This window comes from Erithacus rubecula, assembly GCF_903797595.1.
Source record: "Erithacus rubecula genome assembly, chromosome: 2".
NCBI lineage: Eukaryota > Metazoa > Chordata > Aves > Passeriformes > Muscicapidae > Erithacus > Erithacus rubecula.
This window is the reverse complement of record NC_136685.1, coordinates 70390298-70411540: the sequence shown is the minus strand read 5'-3', so window position 1 is coordinate 70411540 and position 21243 is coordinate 70390298. Positions and strand designations below refer to the sequence as shown.

General features: G+C 36.3%; 1 protein-coding gene across 1 annotated transcript in view; it reads right to left on the bottom strand.

The window, feature by feature from the left end:
- Window positions 1-7315: 7315 nt before the first annotated feature.
- Window positions 7316-21243, bottom strand: part of THBS2 (thrombospondin 2) — a 30070-nt gene continuing 16142 nt past the window's right edge. Inside the window, exons 14-22 of the mRNA XM_079297552.1 lie at window positions 19400-19507; window positions 17467-17626; window positions 15974-16092; window positions 15321-15555; window positions 12349-12576; window positions 11624-11895; window positions 10542-10639; window positions 8155-8294; window positions 7316-7453 (exon numbers count right to left, since the gene is read on the bottom strand). Coding sequence (XP_079153678.1) covers window positions 7446-7453; window positions 8155-8294; window positions 10542-10639; window positions 11624-11895; window positions 12349-12576; window positions 15321-15555; window positions 15974-16092; window positions 17467-17626; window positions 19400-19507 — 1368 coding nt within the window. The 3' untranslated portion in view covers window positions 7316-7445. The remainder of the gene's footprint in view (window positions 7454-8154; window positions 8295-10541; window positions 10640-11623; window positions 11896-12348; window positions 12577-15320; window positions 15556-15973; window positions 16093-17466; window positions 17627-19399; window positions 19508-21243) is intronic.

Sequence of the window (21243 nt, the reverse complement as noted above, 5' to 3'; positions counted from 1 at the left end):
TGCTTGATGTAACTATCCACAGCCTTGGCACATATTCCCCCTTCTCTGCAGAAGACTGCACCCAGGATAGCTGTAAGCAGGGCTTCTTACCTTGGCTATTTCTTTGGCTGCCATGGCAAGTCAAGTGCATTCATGCCACAGGTGCCAGGTTCTGGTTTCAGTACTGTCAGTACTGTCTCTCCCATCAGAAGGCTGTTGATGCCTTCTGGAAGAGAACTGCAAGAGAACAGCTCTTGCCCTCCACAAAAGAGTCAAATGGTTCTGGATGGAACATTCCTGCCCAGGGAATGTGATTTCAGTAACCAGACTTCATATCTTTCATACAGTTAAGAATGGCTTCTAATTAAAAATAATCTCCTCATCTTTATGTTACTGTAGATGGAAACAGAATAAAACGACCCCAAGAAATGAAAAAATTACAGGAAAAACCCTTCAGTCACTGCAAAAAAGGGGATATTGTCCACACAGCTTCAAATACAAAATAGTAAATATTTCGCTCCCACTTTGAAAATATTCCATAAATATTATTTGTCTTAATAATAAACTCCAATAATATATTAAATACCACGGTCATTTGTTAAATTAGGCATTAGGTCTGAAATATTCTTCTGTACTCAGAACTGCAGATATGTTTGAAAGTCTGTGTATTGGTCTCAACCTGCCAAATCTAACAAGTTAGCAGGAAAGAGTTCTTTTGATCTATGTCTCCAGCATAGTGGCCTGTGGTTTAATGAATAACTAGAAGGCAAACAACAGAATATGGAAGTATTCAGTTAAGACTGTCTATCTTAATTTCTCTTAAAGGGAGGTGAATTTATGTTTAGAGGAGATTCTGGACAAGAAATAGCAGGAGCTGATTTTTTCATATTGTTGTCAAAATGACTTGTGCCTTCTTGTTTTAAAGTGGATGGTCTTGTGATAAAGTCATTGCCCTAGTGCTCAGAATCTCTCTGCTTCTTTTCTGTTTAGCTACAGCTTCCTGGAGGATATCATTTTCTCACACCACAGGGATGGCTGATTCTAGGCATGAAGAACAATCAAGAGATTTCTTGATTGTCCAGTGATGGGCAATACAGCTTCTATGTAGAGTTGAGAAATCTTCCTATCTATAACCATGAATGGCTTAATTTCTTTCCATTGAATGAATAATACTGATTTAAGGTGTATTTCAAGTTCAAACACCAGTTTTTGGTGGAGACATACAGTAAGGTGACCAAATAAATAATGTATCATTGTTGACCATTTTAATATTGCTTACTAATCAAAGAAAACTATAAATTCTTCAATCAAAAGCAATAAATTAAATCTTATGGGGGGATTTGGAACTGTAGAAAAAAATAATTTTCTCAGTGTCCTCTGTGTAAAATCAAGTTTTCTTCCTTCTCAAATAAGTGGGAGCTTTAAATTGATATATTAATAACAAATCTGAAAGCACAGTGACTCTTTATTTCTCTCTTAAAAAAAAATACTTAGAAGGATTTCCAAGAAAAAAAACAAAAAAAAAAAAGTGGTTTATTGCCATTTTACTGCCGGTGTATGCTCCATTTCTCTGAAAATTGTGCAAATCTTGACCTGAGCTCTTAAAAAAGTTCTGGTTTTCTTCCCTCTCCTTTATGTGTGTTGGAACTGTTTAAATGGAGAACTGTTTTTCTCTAGAACACTGATTGACAATATCTTTGGGACTTAGTCTCACTTCAGAAAGCAATTGATCTTCCAGTTGTCACTAGTTTCAGCTTGAAACACTGTCCCTGTTTCTTCAGCATCCAGGGTGAGCTACTGCACAGAGTTAAACCCTCTGGATTACATCCACATCCAGACGGGTGGTCCTTTGCTTCTGGCTGAAAAAAACCTAGACACTGAGCTGAATCTTTAAAAAACAGGACAGATGAATTTGCTTGGGCTCCAGCTCTAAACCACTGTAAATTCAGAAATACACCAGTCTCACCAGCAAGGAGTGCCTTAACAATGTCTTTCTACTGGAGGTTGTTGCTGTTTGCAAGAAGGCAGAAGCAGCAACTCCAGGAAGTAAACTGGACTGAATGATCAGTCAAAGACTACCTTGCATGAAACTGAAACCATTAAGTTTCTTTTTCTTCATGTACGTGGAAAAAAAAAACGTTGATCGAAAATTATCCATTTCAGCTGCTAACAGTGCTTCCTATCCTCTCCTTTGTTTTCTTTTCCATCAACATTATTAAAAGAGAAAAAATCAGCTCATAAAGGAGGTGTCAAGGCTATTGCCAGAAGTTACTGAATGACTATGCAATCTCAATGACTAAAATAATTTTCTAAGTCACAAGTTACCTTATTACAGTAGTTGCTAAGATTTGAAGTGTGATTTGCAATATAACCCTCCAGCTTCCATAGGATGGTGCATTTAGCAGTGCTGAAAAGAGTTCAGAAATGACAGTAGGTGTCCAAAACCAAAAAAATTCACTTGCTTCTAGAGGAGATACACCAAACACTTCTAGCTCTAAATATTAAAAAGAACAGGTAATAATCAGTGATAATTGACAAGAGAAAAGCTTGTGAAAGATCTGTCCAACTCATTTGCCTCATTCCAACTGTGGTCAGTACCAGCTGGCTGGGGGAGGCAGTAAGAACAAGCCAAGCACAAAATGATACTTCATCTTTGCAAAATATGCAGATTTTTCTCTCTGTGTGTGCATGTGCATATATGACACATCTGCACAAGAGCTAAAATTAGAGATTTGGAGAAGGCCATAAACATGGGGAGCATCCTGTACCTACAACAAAATATTAACAACACAGCAGCTGATTTTTTCAGCAAGCAGAGGAAATTTTTGTACCTTTGATGCACCATATGAACCCATTACAGACACTTGCACAAAGCAATAAAAGTGAAGTAGGATATTGTTTTTCTAACACACAGTTTTATGATGAAATATATATTATTCATTCTTTCCAAAGCCTGGGAGGAATCAAGCCTGTCAATGAAATTAAACAGCAACAAACCTGAAATTGGTAAAAGGAAATTTATACTGCATAGAGTGCATAATCAATCTGCAGAGCTCTCAATAAGAGGAGAATTGGGATTAAAAATCTGGGATATTTATATGAATAGCAAAAATATTTGCAGTTATGTCAGTGCAAAATAAACCATGCAGGCACAAAGGCAGACCCACCCATTAATTGCCTGGGGCCATGTTTCCCTTCTAGAAGTGCTAATGTATGGTTTTTAATGATAAATGCTTGACACCTTCCTCTAGTGAACTTGATACTAGCAGCTCTCAAGAAGCAGGAAAAAAGATTAGAAGAACCTTTGGTTTAATCAGCACCAGGCTTCTTTTCCTTCAAGATCCCCCTTCCTAATCTACAAGGGTGGTCTTCTCCACAATGGAAACAATACTGTGCCAAGTTATTACATAGTTTTTTTTTCAAATGGCTTTACAGAGCAGATGTTCCCATGCAAGAGTCAGAGCTCTTGCTCTGTGGATGCCAGCAGCACAAACCAAACAGTGAATCTCATCCAGCTATCACTCAAATCCTAGCAAAACTCCCACTGAGCTGACCAAGATGAGGGTTTGGCCCACTGACTGTTCAGCTCCTGAGCCATCATGCAGCCAGCAAGGAGTTCATACATATGTTAGCACTCATGATACTATTATTTGGGCTGCCTGATGTGCAAAATCACAGGTACAATCCTTAGGTCAAATTATTTCCTTTTTTTCTGGAGTAAACCATGGCAAACCTGCTTCTCTTACAGTAGACAAATCCTTAAATACTGTGACTTCAGCTTAACTTTTCAGAATTCAGTTGCTGATCCAAAGTTCACCCAAAAGCTGCACATTTTAGAAGCAGTCAAGAAGTCTCATCAGAATTTAATTTTAAGAGGGTTTTGGGATTCAGGATTTCCTGGCTGGCTCAAAACTAGTTAGATACATACAAGATATAACAAGTATTTTAAAGGTGAGGAAATTTATCACTGAATTTTAGTAGGTGGGAACCTGATGTCCAAGGAAGTGAAAAAAATTCTGCCTAGTATTACTCGTGTTAGTGGCAGAATCCTCACCTGCTCTACTCAGTGTGCCCTTGTGAGAAAAAACAGCCTCTACACAGGAATTCCAGACCTTCTTCTTCCATACCCATTTCGTTTTGGGAACCAGATATGCTGACTCCACAAAATTTTTAAATATAAATTTTTACCAGATTATGCAAATACTTCAGAGTATCTTCAAAAAACCTTAAAAAGGGTAGCTAGAGCAAAGGACATAGGTCAGAGGATGCCACTGCTTTACGTGAACCTGCTTATTCATAGCAGTTATTCTTTTTTTGGTCCTTGACTCCTGAGAGACCCTGTACTAGTGTTAAAATGTTGCTGTTATGCTGTCACACATTTCCAGTCATTTTATTTCCCTGATTTTAGTTTTGTGGGGTGTTGTTTTGTGCCATGAGATTTTTTTTACGCATAGAATCATAAGTGCTCATGTTCAAAACTCTCATGAAGACGCATACCAGAGTTTTAGAAAACTCTTGAGAAAGTGGATAACAAGTTCTTGATCACTCTATTAGCTGAATAAAGTCAATCATTGATGTCATTACAGCTGTTTACAAGACTGAACACTTGTATTGTTTCAAAGGACTCATCATAAAATGCACTGAAGATTACATGGCTTTCTTGTGAAATGTTGCAAGTACTGTCATGGGAATCAAAAGCCTAGGAAACCAAATAACTGGGATATTTGTAAGGCCAGGAAAAGTCAGAACTTGTGTTCACATCTCAAAACTGGCATTTTGACATGCTGGGCATTCTTATTTTTCCTAATCCAATTCAAATTCCCCTCACTGTGAGTAGTTTATACTCATAGGAAAGATGTCTCATGCTAAGAATTATATCTTGTATTTTATTGACTCTGGTTTGTGATGGTTCCTGAAATTCTCCAGCAGGAAGGCAATCCCCACTCACACCAAGGAATCCCAATGACTCAGATGGGACTCAGAGAAGCAGCAGTTGCAAAATAAGGTGTATTTGTTCAAACACATGGGCCAAGACACAATACAGAGAAGCAGGACCATTTCTCAATCACAACACTATAAACAAAATTGGTGATTGTTTGCCAGATAAAGCCTTCATGGGAATGATGTCTTGTCAGAGATACTAGGAAACCTGCTGCTTACAACATTAGAACATAGTCAGTGATTTTTTAGCAAAGCAACAGATTTCCTGGTTTGCTTGAAATGAACTGGTTTGCAGCAAGGCAAGAGACTTAACTAAGGGCTTAGAGGAATAGAATATTTTCTTTGAAGAAAAACTGTAACTATAAAAAAGGTAAAGAGATTTTGGAGTATAAAACCTTCTTACAGTTTATTTCCTATTATTAATTTCTTAAAATATATATAAATGAGGATCTGACTAAATGAATTAGGACGTCAATTGATAAATGTCTGTCCCTGTAAACAAATAAATAATTATTTACAATCTTTGGCAAAACAAAATGGAATTTCAATCTCACTCTCACACACACTTGTAAGGAAAAATAATGAAAAAGAAATTTAAAAACCCATCATAAATAATTTACATAGAATAGGAAAATTATGATACAGTCCAAATATTAACATCTTCATCCCTAAACTGATGTCTCTCTGACAAAACAAAAAACCTTACACAGCCATTACTCATTACATTTAATGAAGTCATCCTCCTTTCTGCATGAAATTTGGGGATGCCATTTGAAACATCAAAAGAAACCGAAATATTTAAAAAACCTCATGAAGAGGATTTTTGAAAACAAAAAAAATCCAAACAAAAGAAAAACCAACAACAAAACAAACTGAGATAAAATTTTTAAAAATTGATAATATGAATACTATAAAATGTGCAATAAAGCCAGCAACTGTTGATTCCTTTCTAATGAATATAGCCACAAAATCTATTTCAAGGGAGAAAAAGTTGACATTTAGCTCACTGTGCCCCAGAAGAAGGCAGAGGTACTGTATTCTTCCATCAGGTATCCCATCTACCAATAAAATTACACCAGCCTGTGTTCTTTTTGTGAACAAAGCTCATACATCTTAAACAAAACAAAAATGTTAAACATATCTATACTATTGTTTATCTGAGTAACTCTTGTATCTGTTTAGAATAAACACTGGTACCCCTTCAGCATTATTTAAGAAGTTCTATATACAGCAGACATACGTAACAATACAAAAATATTAAAATTAGGGTAACTGGATATATATTAAGGTTCCATTTGTAAATTCCTTATTATTATTCATTTAACTTTAAAGTATACATGACTATAACCCATGGAGCTATACTTAAGTAGGACATGCTTTGACAATATCTACATATTGTGATATGCTTTCAAAAATAGCTTTAAAATACCATTATTTGTGAATGTATTATTGATGGATTATATGTTTTAAAATCAATTATCAGAGAAGGTAGCTTGGTGTGATAATCACAATAAATACTAACAAAATATTTATAAATGGAACCTTAAATTCATATGTTACCAAATTAAGTAATGGCAGAATTGCCACCTTTTCAAAAACCCACATCAGAATTCAGGATGTCAAAGTGCTTTCTGCAGCAGAGGTGGAAAAGTCGTTGAGGTTGATTTTGCTCCACATGGTCATGGTATATTCTTTATTACAAGGCAATGCAGAATATGATGAAAACAGGGTAACTGGAAATAATTTTTTGAAAGTCAGACAATAGTGATAGCTTTAGATGTTTAAATTTATCACTCTTTCCTTTCAAATGAAAATTTCCCATTCAATACTTTTTGGCCTAAATGAAGCCCCTACTAAAGAATCCTCTAGGTTGCAAATTTGACAGTTCTACCAATAATAATTTTAAAGAGTGTTACTAAGAGTGTCCTTATCAACCAAGCACCTTAATCAAGAAATGTTTATCATTAATCTTTAATATCCAAAGTAACTTTCACTGTTAATGTGGCCCTTCATTACTTTGTTAAAATTAGATCCAGAAGCTCTGTGTTACTGAAGTCTTGAGCAAGGAAGTGTCAACCATACACCCAAAAAATTAAAACATAATTTTCCTCACTTAAACATAACGACTGAATCATCGTTCCCCCTCTTTTTCTCCATATATATAAATACATTAAGTAATTACAATTTTATATGTAAACGTCTTTCTTTAAAAAAGACAAGTAAACAAAGAAACAAGTTTTGCTACGTTTTCACTCTACAAAAGTGTTCTAATGTATCAATCTGCTTTTGCTTCAGTGGTGGGTCCGACGTTCACGTTTAGGTTTCATTAGTCCTGGCGGTGAGAAGGCACTTGGGTGGAAGGGTGGCTGAAGCACTCCCAGCAGCTGGGAGCATCCTGGAGAGTGGAGCATGAAGAGAGAGGGCAGGAGGTACACAAAAATAGAAACTGGGAGTACCAGGGTGTACTGAGGTGTCTGGGTTGCATAGCATCTACAGTACTTTGCTGGTAATGCAGCAACCATTGCTCAAGCATCTGAAAGAATAGGGAAAAATATATTAATTGTGGTTGGAGTTTTTTTGGTTAGGAAGTCAATCACACCATGTCAAACACACACACTCCACCATGATATACTAAAGAGAAGCAGTACAACGCTTTCTGTTTCAGTTTAATTTTTTCATTTTCCTACAAATAGGAGGACATTTATATAAAAACACATTTGTCTACATATAGAAAGAGACAAGCATGTGTATGTGCAGCTATGTACCTGAATGTATGTGCAAAATCATGTACAAGAAAACCTGGAAATGCATTTTCTGTATTTCAAAACATTTCAGACAAGGCATTACAGACACACATGCTTATTAAAGATATCTGGTCTCTTTCCCATGCCTCTTGGAAAAGGGTGATCCAGAAGTATTCCTCTGCCTGCAGGACAAACTGAAACAGCCTACAGAGGACAGTGGATATACAGAGAGAATTCTAAGCAAGTCTCTCTCAGAAATTTCTACCTTGTTTTTTCCAGGTGCATAGTATTAAACATCTGGGGTTTATTATTCAAACTGAGATTACTCTTGGGGCAAGGGGCATTTATGGCATTTCACCAAAGCTTTATGCCATACTATGATATTACAGATTGCTTTTCATTTCCAGGATACTTTTCATTTAGACATTTTGTGCTTGTTCCACAAGTTATGAGAGGCTTAAGCATCTTCCAGACATTTTTTGCAACTAACCTCTGCATTCATATTTGAGGTCAGAGAAATAGACCATCTCTTGAGAGAAGACAAAAAGACCTAATCGTCCACCAGCAAAAGTTGTGTCATAGATTGGTCCAGAATCCACCATGACTTGTTTCCCTTCATAAACCAGAACTCTGTAAAGAAGAACATAAATTAAACAAGAAGGATAATACAGTGTCCACTGTAAGAGCTGGCAACAGTCTCTAAAAACTGAATTATAGAATTAATTTTAACAGGGCACCAGTAAACTCAGCTTCATTGTAGGGATCACATCTCTACTTCACACCCACCTGGCTGGCAGCCACAACACATTAATCAGAAGCAGTGGGGCTGCTCCTTAAGTGATTTTATGCACACCATCTGCAAAAGATTTCCCAGTTCTTTATTTAGAACAGTCATGTCTCCTGGAATGAACTATGTCATGTACTAGCATTCACTGATAAGCCCCTGTCCCAGTGAACTCAGGGGTTAGCACACGACCTTGTCACATCACTGAGCAAAGCTGGCTTTGCAGCTGTGTGAACAGCTGATTTATTTATCACTAGGTGCAAGGGCCAGCATCACAAATTAGAAGAATCATCCCTTTAGAGTCAAACAGCATTAACTGGAGACATGCTGAATCTCAGTATCAGACATTTTAATAGCTTAATGAAAGCTGGAAGGATTTGGACACAAACAGCAAGACTAATAATAAATTGGAAAAGGAAAACTTGGGTTTTTTTTTGTTTTGGAGGGTTTTTTTAGTATTTTAGGCATCCAGCCTGGAGACAAAAGACCTTGAAGGACAGCACTTCATTTTTATTTATCAGAGACTGCATTTCCACAAACTTGGATCCTCTGCTTCTCCTGGGAGACCTTGAGATAGTCTAGATTTTTAGGTTCTCAGTCTCCTGGGCCAAATGAGAAAATACTTCATAGTTTGTTAGTTAGACTAGTCATTGGAGGCAGGAATTATTGTCCTGCCTCAATTGACAATATATTAGTTATAAACAGCAAGATGGCTTCACATGAGGACAAAAACACTTGAGCAGCTTCCTAGAACTCAGGGATTAGGTAGGGGCAGGTTTCTCTTTAGACAGAAATGCACTTCCAGCACTTGTAATGAAGTATTCTGTTTCCTGAAAAGTGCACAAAGACAAGTATGGAACTGCTCTCTGAGATCAATATTTCATGGATGGTGAAAAGAACAGCAAAAAAAAAAAAAAGACAGATTTTCATGTTCATATAATCCTATTTAATATAATTCTCAAAATATCAAGAACCCAAAACATATGGGAAGATTTTAGTAGTTCATTCAACCCACCAAAGAAACTGCATAGCTCTGATCATGTTCATATGGATTTGATATTTCTGTACAAATAAAATTGTTTCATGACTACATTAGTGAAAAAAATAATTCATTTTCTACCAGGACATCCTAAAGTATGAAAGAATTTATTGCCCTGAACCACAGAATTTGCCATGCTTGATTAATCAAATGTGACACCAGTGGTAACATCTTTTGTCTGACACTATGTAGATTCTGTAAAGAAGTTACAGGTAACAGCAACATGAAGGAAAAAAATCAAGTTTCCTTTTGACCTCTATCAGCCAGTGCTTTGCACTGCAATACACTGAAGCATTAAGAAACTCCTCCCTTTCCAAGAAACAGGTAACCTAGTCTATCCTAATTTGTCTACACTTTGTCTTTCACAGACAAATGAAAATCCCCCGCACACAAGCACAAGCAAGACCTCTGGAGATAATGTCTGACTCCAATCCATGAAAAAAAATCCTTTATAGTTCCAGTAGTTAGTAGAAGATAAAACTGACATGGGCAGTTAATGCTCAGTCTTTGGAACTTGAGCCAAACAGCTGGGCTCTACAGAAAGTCATTTGCCATAGCTCCTTGTGTGCATTACAGACGTGCTCATGGCCACTTCTGCACTGTCTTGTGTAAGCCACTACAGGAGACAGGATGCTGAAGTAGACAGGCCCTTGGCCTACTTCCCTGAGGCAATGCTCATGTTTATAATTATTTTCATTCACTGAAATTCCACAGGCTGGGGAGCAATCTCATGTTCTAATCTTGCTTTGAGTTTTGCTCAGGAATTTTTGATCTCTTTACAGAAAAGCTATTGAGAAAGAGGTCTTTTTTTTTTCCTTTAATTTAGGGTATTTAGCTGATGTAAATATTGAATCATCCATACTAAATTAAATACATCTGAAAAGGAAAATAACTTATTCTAAAGACAGCAAAATGTTCCCAAAATCTTCGACAAACTGTCACACAAGTAACATAATTATCAGAAACAACAATGAAACTGATAACATAGCCTTTAAATCAATAGAGACAAAAGCATTGCTACTAGAAAAAGTAGAGGTACAGAAATATTTCTTACTTTATTAATCCTGTTTTAGGCCTATGAATCAAATGCCACCTGTAGGCAGTATAATCTTTCCAGCCAATGTTCTTGGGATCATGCCACAAAGTACGCACCTACAGCAGGAATACAAATGATTATTAGAAACACACTGTGTCCCAGGAACTCCAGGTTCACCATAGTAACTGCCAAAGCTTATGCAGAGTATGAAACTGAAAACAGTTTAACATTTGATTGTATCATCAAAAGACTTTTTTTATGGTGTGAGAGTAGTGGAAATTTCTGTCTTAAACTGCTGATCAGTCATTTATCTGCAATTTCACAGCTAGAGCCACTGAAGACCATTACAGTATTGAACCTTGACTTCCTTTATGACATCACAGAATCAGTTGAATTGGAAGAGACCCACAAGGATCATCAAATCCAGCTCCTAGTCATGCAAAGGACCATCCCCAAGAGTCACACCATGTGTCCAAGAGTATTGTCCAAATGCTTCTGGAACTCTTTGGGTCTGCACATACACACAACTAGGCTGACAGAGCTGAAGCTGCATGAGTGCCTCCAGTGACAGAGAAATTGCAGCTTGGACAGATATTACTGCCTGTGGCTGCTTCTTGAACATTTCCACTCAGTAACAGTCCTGTCAATTTCTGTCCACATGTGAAGCCCTACTAACCTAATTTCCAAAATGCACAAGTTTCTTCCATGGTTGGACCCTATTTGGAACAGCAGCAGTTTCTCTTATTTTTAAGATGTCTTTTTTTCTGTCATTGGTTACTGTACTCAAAACCAAGCATAATTGAAACAAGCTAGAACACCAAAGAAGCAAGTGCCAATACAGAAGTAACAAAGGATTTGTGCATAACTGAGACATCTCTCTCATTTTCCTTTTGATCACACCTCATCTTCCCTTTTATACATGTGATTTTCTCTGAAATACAACGCATGTGTTACTATTAACACTACCAATAAGAGAATTGAAGAAATACTGATAAACATCCATAAAAACTGAGATGTGGAAAGAAATTCTTTTTGAAACATGCCCCTTATTTTTAAAATATTAGTCATGCACTGTTGGCCTGAAGTCTGAAATCTCTCACCTGTCCAGGGGTGTTTCCTGTGTGCCAGAGAGCATTTCGTAAGTGCTCACCAGTACCAGTTGTTGAATTCACTACTTTGAGTGACACACCAGAATAGCCATAAGCCCTGGTGGGTTTGTCCTCCCAATAGGTCTGAGTGACCTGCTTCCACATGAGAACGTAGAAGCGGCTGCTGGACTGGTAGCCAAACACAAAGCCGGCATAGTCATCGTCACGGTCTGTGTTCACGTAGAACGTCCCGCTGAAGTCAACAGAGCTGAACTCATCGTAGCCTGCCAGGGGACAAAACACACAAACCACTGACTTGCAATGCTGGGTCCAGTTACACACACCCAAGAGTCCCAGCTACATCCCAAATTTTGGCAGGAGACATAAGTGGTATTTCTCAGTTTCCTCACCTGTAGAAGAGGAGGTAATTATACTTGCCTGCATGGAGAATTCTGGAGAGAAATAAAATGTGTACAAGGGGCATTGAAGACAGTAGGCACTATACTTATGTTATTTTTGTCAATTTTGCATTTTATGTATGTTGCAGACAGTGATGAGATTAATAGAAAAAAATGCAGGCAGCATTGACTTGTTTATATTTTAGGCATATACACTGCCTGTGTGGTTAGTCCAAAGTCTGCAGCACCAAAAAGTTATATTTAATCTTTATTTCACTTTCCTTATCACAGAATCACTGGTTACTTTTCCCCAGATGATGACTGACATCTGATACTCACCTACAGCTATTCCAGGATCAGAGTTGGCAGTCTGCACCAATTCCTTGCCTTGGTGGCGAATAACCCAGTTGGGATCAATCTGAGCTGTTCCCTTGGGGTCCAGAGGGACCATCTGGAATTTTCTGAAATCAGTTTCACTGATGGCATTGTTTTCAGGGCACACATCATAAATATCTGGAACGTTGTCATTGTCAAAGTCATCTTTGCAAATATCACCTCTGCCATCACCTGTAAGCAATGTGAATAAGCAGAGGCAATTGTTAGCTATTTATCCAGCCCCAGTCTATACATCACTTTGGAATCAGGGTGGGAAAAGTTGGAAGTCTGCTACATCGATGTAATTCACTAATGCTTGCATTATATGTTCAGTTTGATTTGTTCCAGATGTGGATACAACACCACATTTTAATATGTGTTGTGCAAATCAATTCAAAGAATAACATTCAAATCTTAATCTTCCACACATTGCAAAATCTTTATATATTGTTGATCATATTAAACTTTCTTTCAGACTCTTATCATTGTCCTAAGGTTCTTTCTGCAACAATCCAAGATACTTCAGATTGTTTGTGTGTCACCACTATGTCAAAAGAAAGGAGGGAGAATGTTGCAGCAAAATATGCATACATGCTTAGCCCTTCTTTCACTTGTAGGTAGAACAATTTGACTTATAAAAAACATAGTGCTTCAGAAAAATGCGTAAGAAAAGAAGGCAGCACTGCATTCAACAGGATTAGCCTCAGAGGAATGAAAAAATTAGGTTTTGCTATATGAATTACAGGAAGATTTTTTGAGAACAAAAAAGTTCAGCTCATCTATAGTTGTGCCTACTTTTACTACACTCAATATTTTAGAAAAACTAAAAATTACTTCCTTTCTTAGTTTACCTATAATATTAATCGAAATCAGGAGAAGTGACTTGCCTCAAATAGCAAGGAGTGAAAGGAGGCATCTACAAAAAAGTTCATTGTTCACAGCATACAATAGCACAAAGACCTGAAAATAATGTAGAAAAGCTTGGCTAGACAAGCACAGAAATAAATTGCCAAATGACTCCAACTTTTACAACAGAAGTCACAGGATGTTATACTGGGTACTAATGCAAGAACCTAAGAACATGGGAATTAACACAGTGGGAAACAGCAATGACCCAGCTTATTAAATACTGACCTACCACTAAATGTTTCACAGAAAAACAGAAAGCTGTGTTACCATGACTAACCAACACAACACTACCCAAGTATGGAGCTTTCAGACAGAAAGCAGAATGAGTTTTAGGCAACAGCCAAAAAAGAATAGAGTAATTAGAAAAAATTGAAAGATCTAGTATCTCAGGCTCTCTGCAACTCAGATACGTGGTAAAATTGTTCATTTTCCACCCTGGATATCTGCCATAGACAACTCCAAATCCTGACCAGCTGTGTGTTCTTCCACCTGCTTGTCTTAGCACTCATTGGAGAAAAGGGAATTAATTTTCTATTTTGTTTCCTTTGCCAAATCAAAGAGATAATTCACAGAAGAATCTAATTATTTACTAGAAGTCCAGCTGATGTTCATTTGGTAGTGAGTTGCTGCTGACAACATTCATTCCCTGTCAAGGAAAGTTAGAAAGTGTTTGTTTATCCAGTCATATCCAACAGCTCTCTCCAGGGCCTCATCTTTATGTGCTAAAACTCACATCTTCAGCATGGGAGCAATTGCATGGGAGCAATTTTTGGCTTTATTTACCCTTTTTCCAAGATTTCTGTTGGACCTGCTGCTAAATGACAGTGATGAGCTGGCTAAATTGATTAAATACATGTTTTTTCTGAATCAATAATTGATACATCAATGTAGTTTCTTTTACAAAAATCAGGTAATGGAGGACTTAAACTGTCTCAGCTTGGGGCAATTCTTATTCCAGATTTAAGAAATAAAGGGACTATTCCAGGGACTGGTAAATACAAAGATATTCTGGACACACATTATAGGACTGAAAGGTTATATAAATTAAGAGCTACTATTGACTACCAACCAGAAACTTCCTACTGACAACAGCTGAATTACGAGGAAATCAGACAAGGCTCAGCATTTTATCTTTCTAAAGGCACATAAAAACATATTGTGTAGGTAATAAATTCTGTTTTCAATTTCCACAGCACAGCCATGGAATGGCTCCAACAAGTTGTATAACTTGGAACTGAAATTGCTTACCTGCATCAATTGCAAGGGTCATTATTGTAAACTTATTTGGTGGTTTTAAAAGGATCATAAACACATTTTCAAAATTAAAATTATAATTGTGCAACTATTTCATTATTTAAATAATGCCAAGCACAAAGAAGGACCATTTGAGGTGACCAACATTTTACCAAAAAAGCTGGAAAAAAGAGCAATTACATATCCATTTTTTAAACTGTGACATGTATGTCATCAAGACATATTTAAAGTAGTCTGTAAAGAAAATTTGAGAAAAGCTACTCAGGATTCAATTAAAAAATTAATTAAAAATTAATAATACTTTTAGACTTAAAACACCCTGAAGAAATAGTCTGGTTTTTAAAAATATATCAGCAGTAAGATGCATTATTTTCCATCATAGTTTTCAGATGATAACTTGTTTTGAAAGGAAACAGCCCACTTTTCATTTTTTTTCATTTTTTGTAATTCAAGCTATTTGAAATATTTTCTGACACTTTTAACACTTCAATAAAATGTGAAAGCAAGAATATTAACAAAAACACTGATTCTTTTGTTTTTTAAAAAATGTTTTAAAGGTTTTCTTTTATAATTAAGAAGGTGCATGTTTGAGCTCCTGTCAAATGTTCCCTAATGCTCTAACCCTCGACCAAACTGTCCATTTCAGCTCCATCAAATTCCATAGTGTCAGAAGCAGCTCAGTTTGATATGAAGTCTCTCTTCCCAAGATGTTAATACTCCAAGATCAAAATCATACTAAGAACTAAATGAAATTCCTATGACCTTGCTCTTACCATCTGAGTCCTCCTGCTCAGGGTTGTATCTGAGGCGGCAGTTGTCCCTGTCATCTGGGACACCATCATTGTCATCATCAGGATCACAGGCATCTCCTTTACCATCCTGGTCATGGTCAGCCTGGTTAGCATTGGGGATGTAAGGGCAGTTGTCCTGGTTGTTCTGGTGGCCATCTTCATCTATGTCCTCATTATTGTCACACTGGTCACCAACAAGGTCATTATCTGCATCAGTCTACCCCAAAAAGAACAGTACAGAGCAATTTTATTATTTTTACTCAATACAGAAGTACAGCCTGGTACTTAACTGTTCAACACTTCTCTTCAAGGGCTTCTGTAGTGTCAAATACCACAATGACAACAGTGCTTAAAGCACAAGCAGCACTTCAAACTACTATGGCTACTTCTTCTTTCAGTGGATAAGATCTTGTCCCCAGGATATTTGCAGGGTAGGGCCTTATTTGCAGATGGGCTAAAGCAATCATCAGTAGTTCCCTTTCATCTGATACAAAGGGATCTCACAGTTAGAGATGTGGAAGTGAGCAGCACAGATCCACTTCTTCCCCTGTTCAGTACAGGGACTGATAGCAATTCCTGTGTTCTTTTCTGCCCTTGTTCTGGTGTTACCTTAAAGGAAACTCTCCATCATTTACCTGGTCTGGATTATGCATCAATGGACAATTATCACACTGATCACCAACTCCATCACCATCTGTATCACTCTGATCTGTGTTGTAGACGTAAGGGCAATTATCTCTTTCATTAAAAATGTCTAGGGGAAAAAACCCAACAAAATATCGTAAAAATCAACATTCAGCACAAATAGACAGACTGTACGAGACACGAGTAAAGAAGCAAGGCTCATAAGGGGTTCATAAACTTTCTGATTGCTCCAACATCATTGCTACAAATAGTTAAGATTAACACTAGAAAAATAAATTATGGTATCAATTCAATTTTTTTTATGACAAAAATTTTTGTATTTATTTTCCAATGGAAGAAAAAGGGCTGATTATGTCTTAAGAATTTAGTCTTTTTCATTGAATAACAGGTAAAGGGGTGGTTTTTTGTTTTTTTAACAATTTGGTTTGGATTTTTATTCCCTCACTCTAAGAAATGCCATAGAATGCACAGCTATATCAGGTTCAAACTTTTGAACTTTTGTATAGAAACAACTGTATTAATATTCAGCTGCCTCAGCATTAAATAATTTCATCAGAACATGTGCATCATTAATTCTACAGCATGCCAAATTTTCAAAAGAAACTGTTCCTCCTCAGGAAATTTCATTATAAAACCAACAATCTACTTCAAAATTATAAGATTAAAAGAAACAAAGACATGTTGGCATATCTGTGTGGAAAAGATATAAGGACCCTTCCCTGTATTACACGGTCTCTGTATATTTGCATATTCTTGCAGACAGTAACATATGATATTGGATTTTTCCTCGAATGCAGAATATTAGTATGAACCTGATGATCAGGAGAATGAGAGAACTTCAAAATGTTCAGAAGCTAAAGACAGATAAGCATCCAAATGTTTAAAATGTTATTGAGGAAACCCCAAATTAGTATTTCTGTATTCTCACACATTTGAAATGAGACAGGATATGATTTTTTAAAAATATTTAATTGTTTTCCCCCATCTTAATTCTGGTCAAATTGGGGTTATACAAGGATATAGTGGTGAAGAAAATAAGCACTTAACAATATTTTAAGACATACAGAAAATGTGTATTTGGATTACTGAGTTTTGCATACTTATACATTCATAGAAAAGCAGATTGCTTTACTATGGATATTGTTTTAACTGTCTCAATGTTTGGATGCTCTTTTCCCTCCCTAAAAGGAAGTCAACAGAAGTGTCAGATTCTGATTACTTTGGAACACAGATGAAGGAAAGATTTATTTTTTTTATGATTACATTGATAAAGACTTGCTGTGATTCATTCTTTAGGAATATTAATTGTAGTCATTTAGGAACTGTACAGACAACTATATTACAGCTTCTCTGTCTTCTCCTACATTTTTGAGCTGCTAAACCTGATTTTATTCCACATATAAAAGCAAGTAGCCCATCTTACTGGACATAAAACAAAGTGCACTTGTGGAACAGCACCTAATGTTCAAAAGTGAAATCATACCATCTCCATCAATGTCCACAGCACATGAGTCACCCTCCCCATTGTTGTCTGTGTCAATCTGAGCAGGGTTGTGCACATAGGGGCAGTTGTCACAGCGGTCACCAACTTCATCCTTGTCATAATCAAACTGGCGAGGGTTGAACAGAAGAGGGCAATTGTCCTAGTAAGAAAAAAATAGATTTCACAATATAAATCACAACTCATGAGAGTATACTATGAAGTGGTAACTCTTGTTCATCTTTGATAGAATTCAAAAGTCAAATATTAATCCATTATTTTTTCAATAGATGAGCTGTACCTATACTGAAGGTGTGGGCAGTAACAGGATGGCATCTGGACAGCCTGGCTCACTGTCTGCTTTGTAAGGAGAATGTGAATTGTGTTCCATATCTCACAGGGAGAGCAACAGGCATTTAAAACTAGATCTGGACTCAGACATTTAAATAAAGGTGCATCATTGGTACACGTACTTAAGAAAAAAATCAGTACAGGTTCCTAAGTCAGGGCAACTTCAGCTGCAATTTATAACCTTTGAAAAACAAAAAAGAAACAACTGGAATTGTTACTCTGATGTTTGGAACAAACCATTGTCTGTATTTTCAAGTATGTATCGCATATTTTGATTTTTCCATTTAAAAAAGCATTGACTTTTTTTTTGGTTGCGTTCTATTGAACAAGATAATGAAGTGTAAAAAGCTTTTTAAAATGTCAAAATTAAATACTCTCATTTACCTAAAATATTTTTCCTGAGACCATAAAACCTGAGACCTCTTAATGAAATTTTGAAAATTTCATATCACTAAGTTCAAAATCTGCCAGAAGAAGAATTCTTACATTTCACACATACCCAAATTGCTCATGGACTTTTGCACAGGCACAAAAAAGTACTCAGTGTGAAATGCAAAGAAGAAAGAAAGAAAAACAAAACAGTGGGAGTGAGGGCTACATCACTGGCATGGAATCTGAAGGAAGGTCATAAGGAAAAAGATCTTTAAACTACTTTTTCCTCTGCTAAATAGAAAAACCCCACATTTAGTAATAATTTTTTAGCCCAATATTTTAAATTCCCCAGAAATAAATTTAATATAATCAAGGGCAACATATAGAGGCAAGTAAAATCCTTATACTGTTCATAAAACATTATTTTAACTACAATTTAAAAAAATACATCTACTAAATCATATTTTATCAGATTATTTTGGGGGGTTTTTTATGTTTTTTAAACAGAGACCAAATGAACTATCTGAAGCTCTACAGCATCTAGGGTCTGAAGGGAACTAATAGGAATAGTACAATTCTAACACCAATTCACTCATCCTAAACATGTTCTGAAAAGCCAGAGTGAAGCAACACTCAAAGTGCCTCTATGTTTTTGTTGAATGTACATGGCAACAGTTTTAGACTAAGTGGCTATCTTTTAGGGCTCTGCAGATAGATAAATTTGATTTCTGGGTAGATCTGAAGGACAGTATGAAGCAAGCTAGTATTGGAGGTATTTTCCTCCTATCATTTTCCTTTGATACTGGCTGTGTTTATAGTTGTTTTAGAAACAAGTTACAATGAATAAAAAAAAAAATCTCATACATAATATTTACTAGCTTTCAAACATAGTACACTTGTCACTCTCCCACTACAATACAAAAAATCTTACACCACTTTCCATTGAACTGTTGTCATGTCCAAAGCTGAACTCAAAGCTGATACAGACAACATAGTCCTGGGATTCCCCAGGCTGCTTTGCTCTGCACAGTATTGCTCTCCCTTGACTGTACACAGCTTTACTCTGCACTACACATCATTCAGTGAAGGAAGTGCAGAATTACTCAGCTGCAGCTCTGAACAATAAAGTTCACATCTATTGTAGTGGTTTTCCTTAAAATCAGTTCTTTAGGTCAAATACAGATGGTCAAATGCAGACAGATACACGTCTTACTTTGTCATCTTCAACACCATCATTGTCATCATCCTCATCACAGGCGTCTCCTTTGCCATCTTTATCAAAGTCTTCTTGGCCAGAGTTAGGCAGAAGGGGGCAATTATCCTGGCCAAAAGAAATAATCAATGCATTATGTTTATATTATGTCAGAATAACTAGCCTGGGCAGAAGAGCAGATATGATACACCAGAGACTATAAAACAAGAGCAATCGGCAAAATACTTTTTAAAAAGTGCCTGTTTTTTGTTGCCAAAGGTAGTATTCATTTTCTGCTTTCATATTGTAAAGTAAGTGAAATACAGCTGCAAATCTTTCTACTTCCCAGCTGCTATTAAAGTCATGTTTCTAGTAAGTTCAAGAGGGAACTAGCAGAGAACAAACACACCACACACACAGACATGCACTCTTACACCAACTTTTTATAGACAATTCATGAGATATGAGATATGTTTGAAGATTACATAAAAAATGGCCATGTTTTGTTGCCAGAAAAATAAAAAAGCATGCCAAGAGAAGGTCTTCAGGAACAGCTGTTCATATGGAAAGTTACTATACAGCAATGGAAAGTACTACATGGCAATTAAGGGGAACACTCTAAGAATGGATTTTGAAAGAAGTATCTTTACAGTGTTCAGCCAAACAATACCTTTGCACTCCCATGGTTTTAAAAATAAAAGACAAAGATCTTTGTTTTTTATCACAGCTTTGTAAGGAATTATTATTTTAAATAAACAATTCTTAAGTTACACTGAAAAATAAGAAGTAAAATAGCTTGCCAAACTTTTAATATGCATTTTTTTTTAGAATACTAAAATGGATTGCAATTCTACAGCTTGCTATGAATAAATACATCTATGAAAACACCCTCTGTTATTCTCATTTTTACTCACATTCCAGATCTACCTCACCCAAAACTGAACCTGTCAAAAGAATGCAGAAGTATCTTTTGTAACACAAACACTGAATATTATAGTAAGATGTTTTCAATCTCAGTGTTTCTAATAGTACACACAATTTAAGAAAAAGACAACTGGAAATATTGTGATAAATATCAAATCCCCAAAATTTTTTACCAAACACCTGTGAAGAGTCTCAATTGTCTACCTCAACACTGGTTACCAGTGACATAAAAAACTTTTTGAAACAATGAAAGAAATTAGTCACGGGTAAGTTAATTTTCAGTCATTATCAGCTCAATGAAAGAAGCTTTTTAGAATCAAATTACTCAACAAGGATATTTTGTAAAGAATATGAGGGCCTGAAAATTTGCAGTATTTTTGAGAATTTTTTTTTTGGTGGGTGGAGAGGTTCCCCTAAGTGAAGTATTTGTGTCAATTAGTTCAATACATGTTACACAAAATATGAAATTATCTTTGGAAACAAGTTTTTTTCTGAATGGGTTCAACATGTGTTTAACCAAAACTGATGCTTTGTATTACATCATGAGTGAAAATGTGCAAATTCTGATGACAGGAACTGAGAGAAGCATATATGAACTGCAACAGCTGAGTTGGCTGAATCCACAATGAGCAGACCTCAATTACAGTGAGAAAGACCAACACTTGAAGCCTAAATTTCCATCTATATCTGAAACTCTTCAGCTGATAGAGCCTAGATTCACATGAGTGACTTTCTCTCAAACAGCCTGATTTCAAACTTTCCTAGTCTCTTGGTCTGTACTTATTTTAACCACTGTAGTCATCTAGAGCTCAGTCATTTTTGCATTTCTTTCCTCATTTTTTAAGCAGAAGTTTTTGTGCTAGAACTTCAAGAGGATTTATAGGTAGATCGATCACTTTAACACAGAGAAGGAAAATCAAAAATGTTTCAGGTCTGGGAAA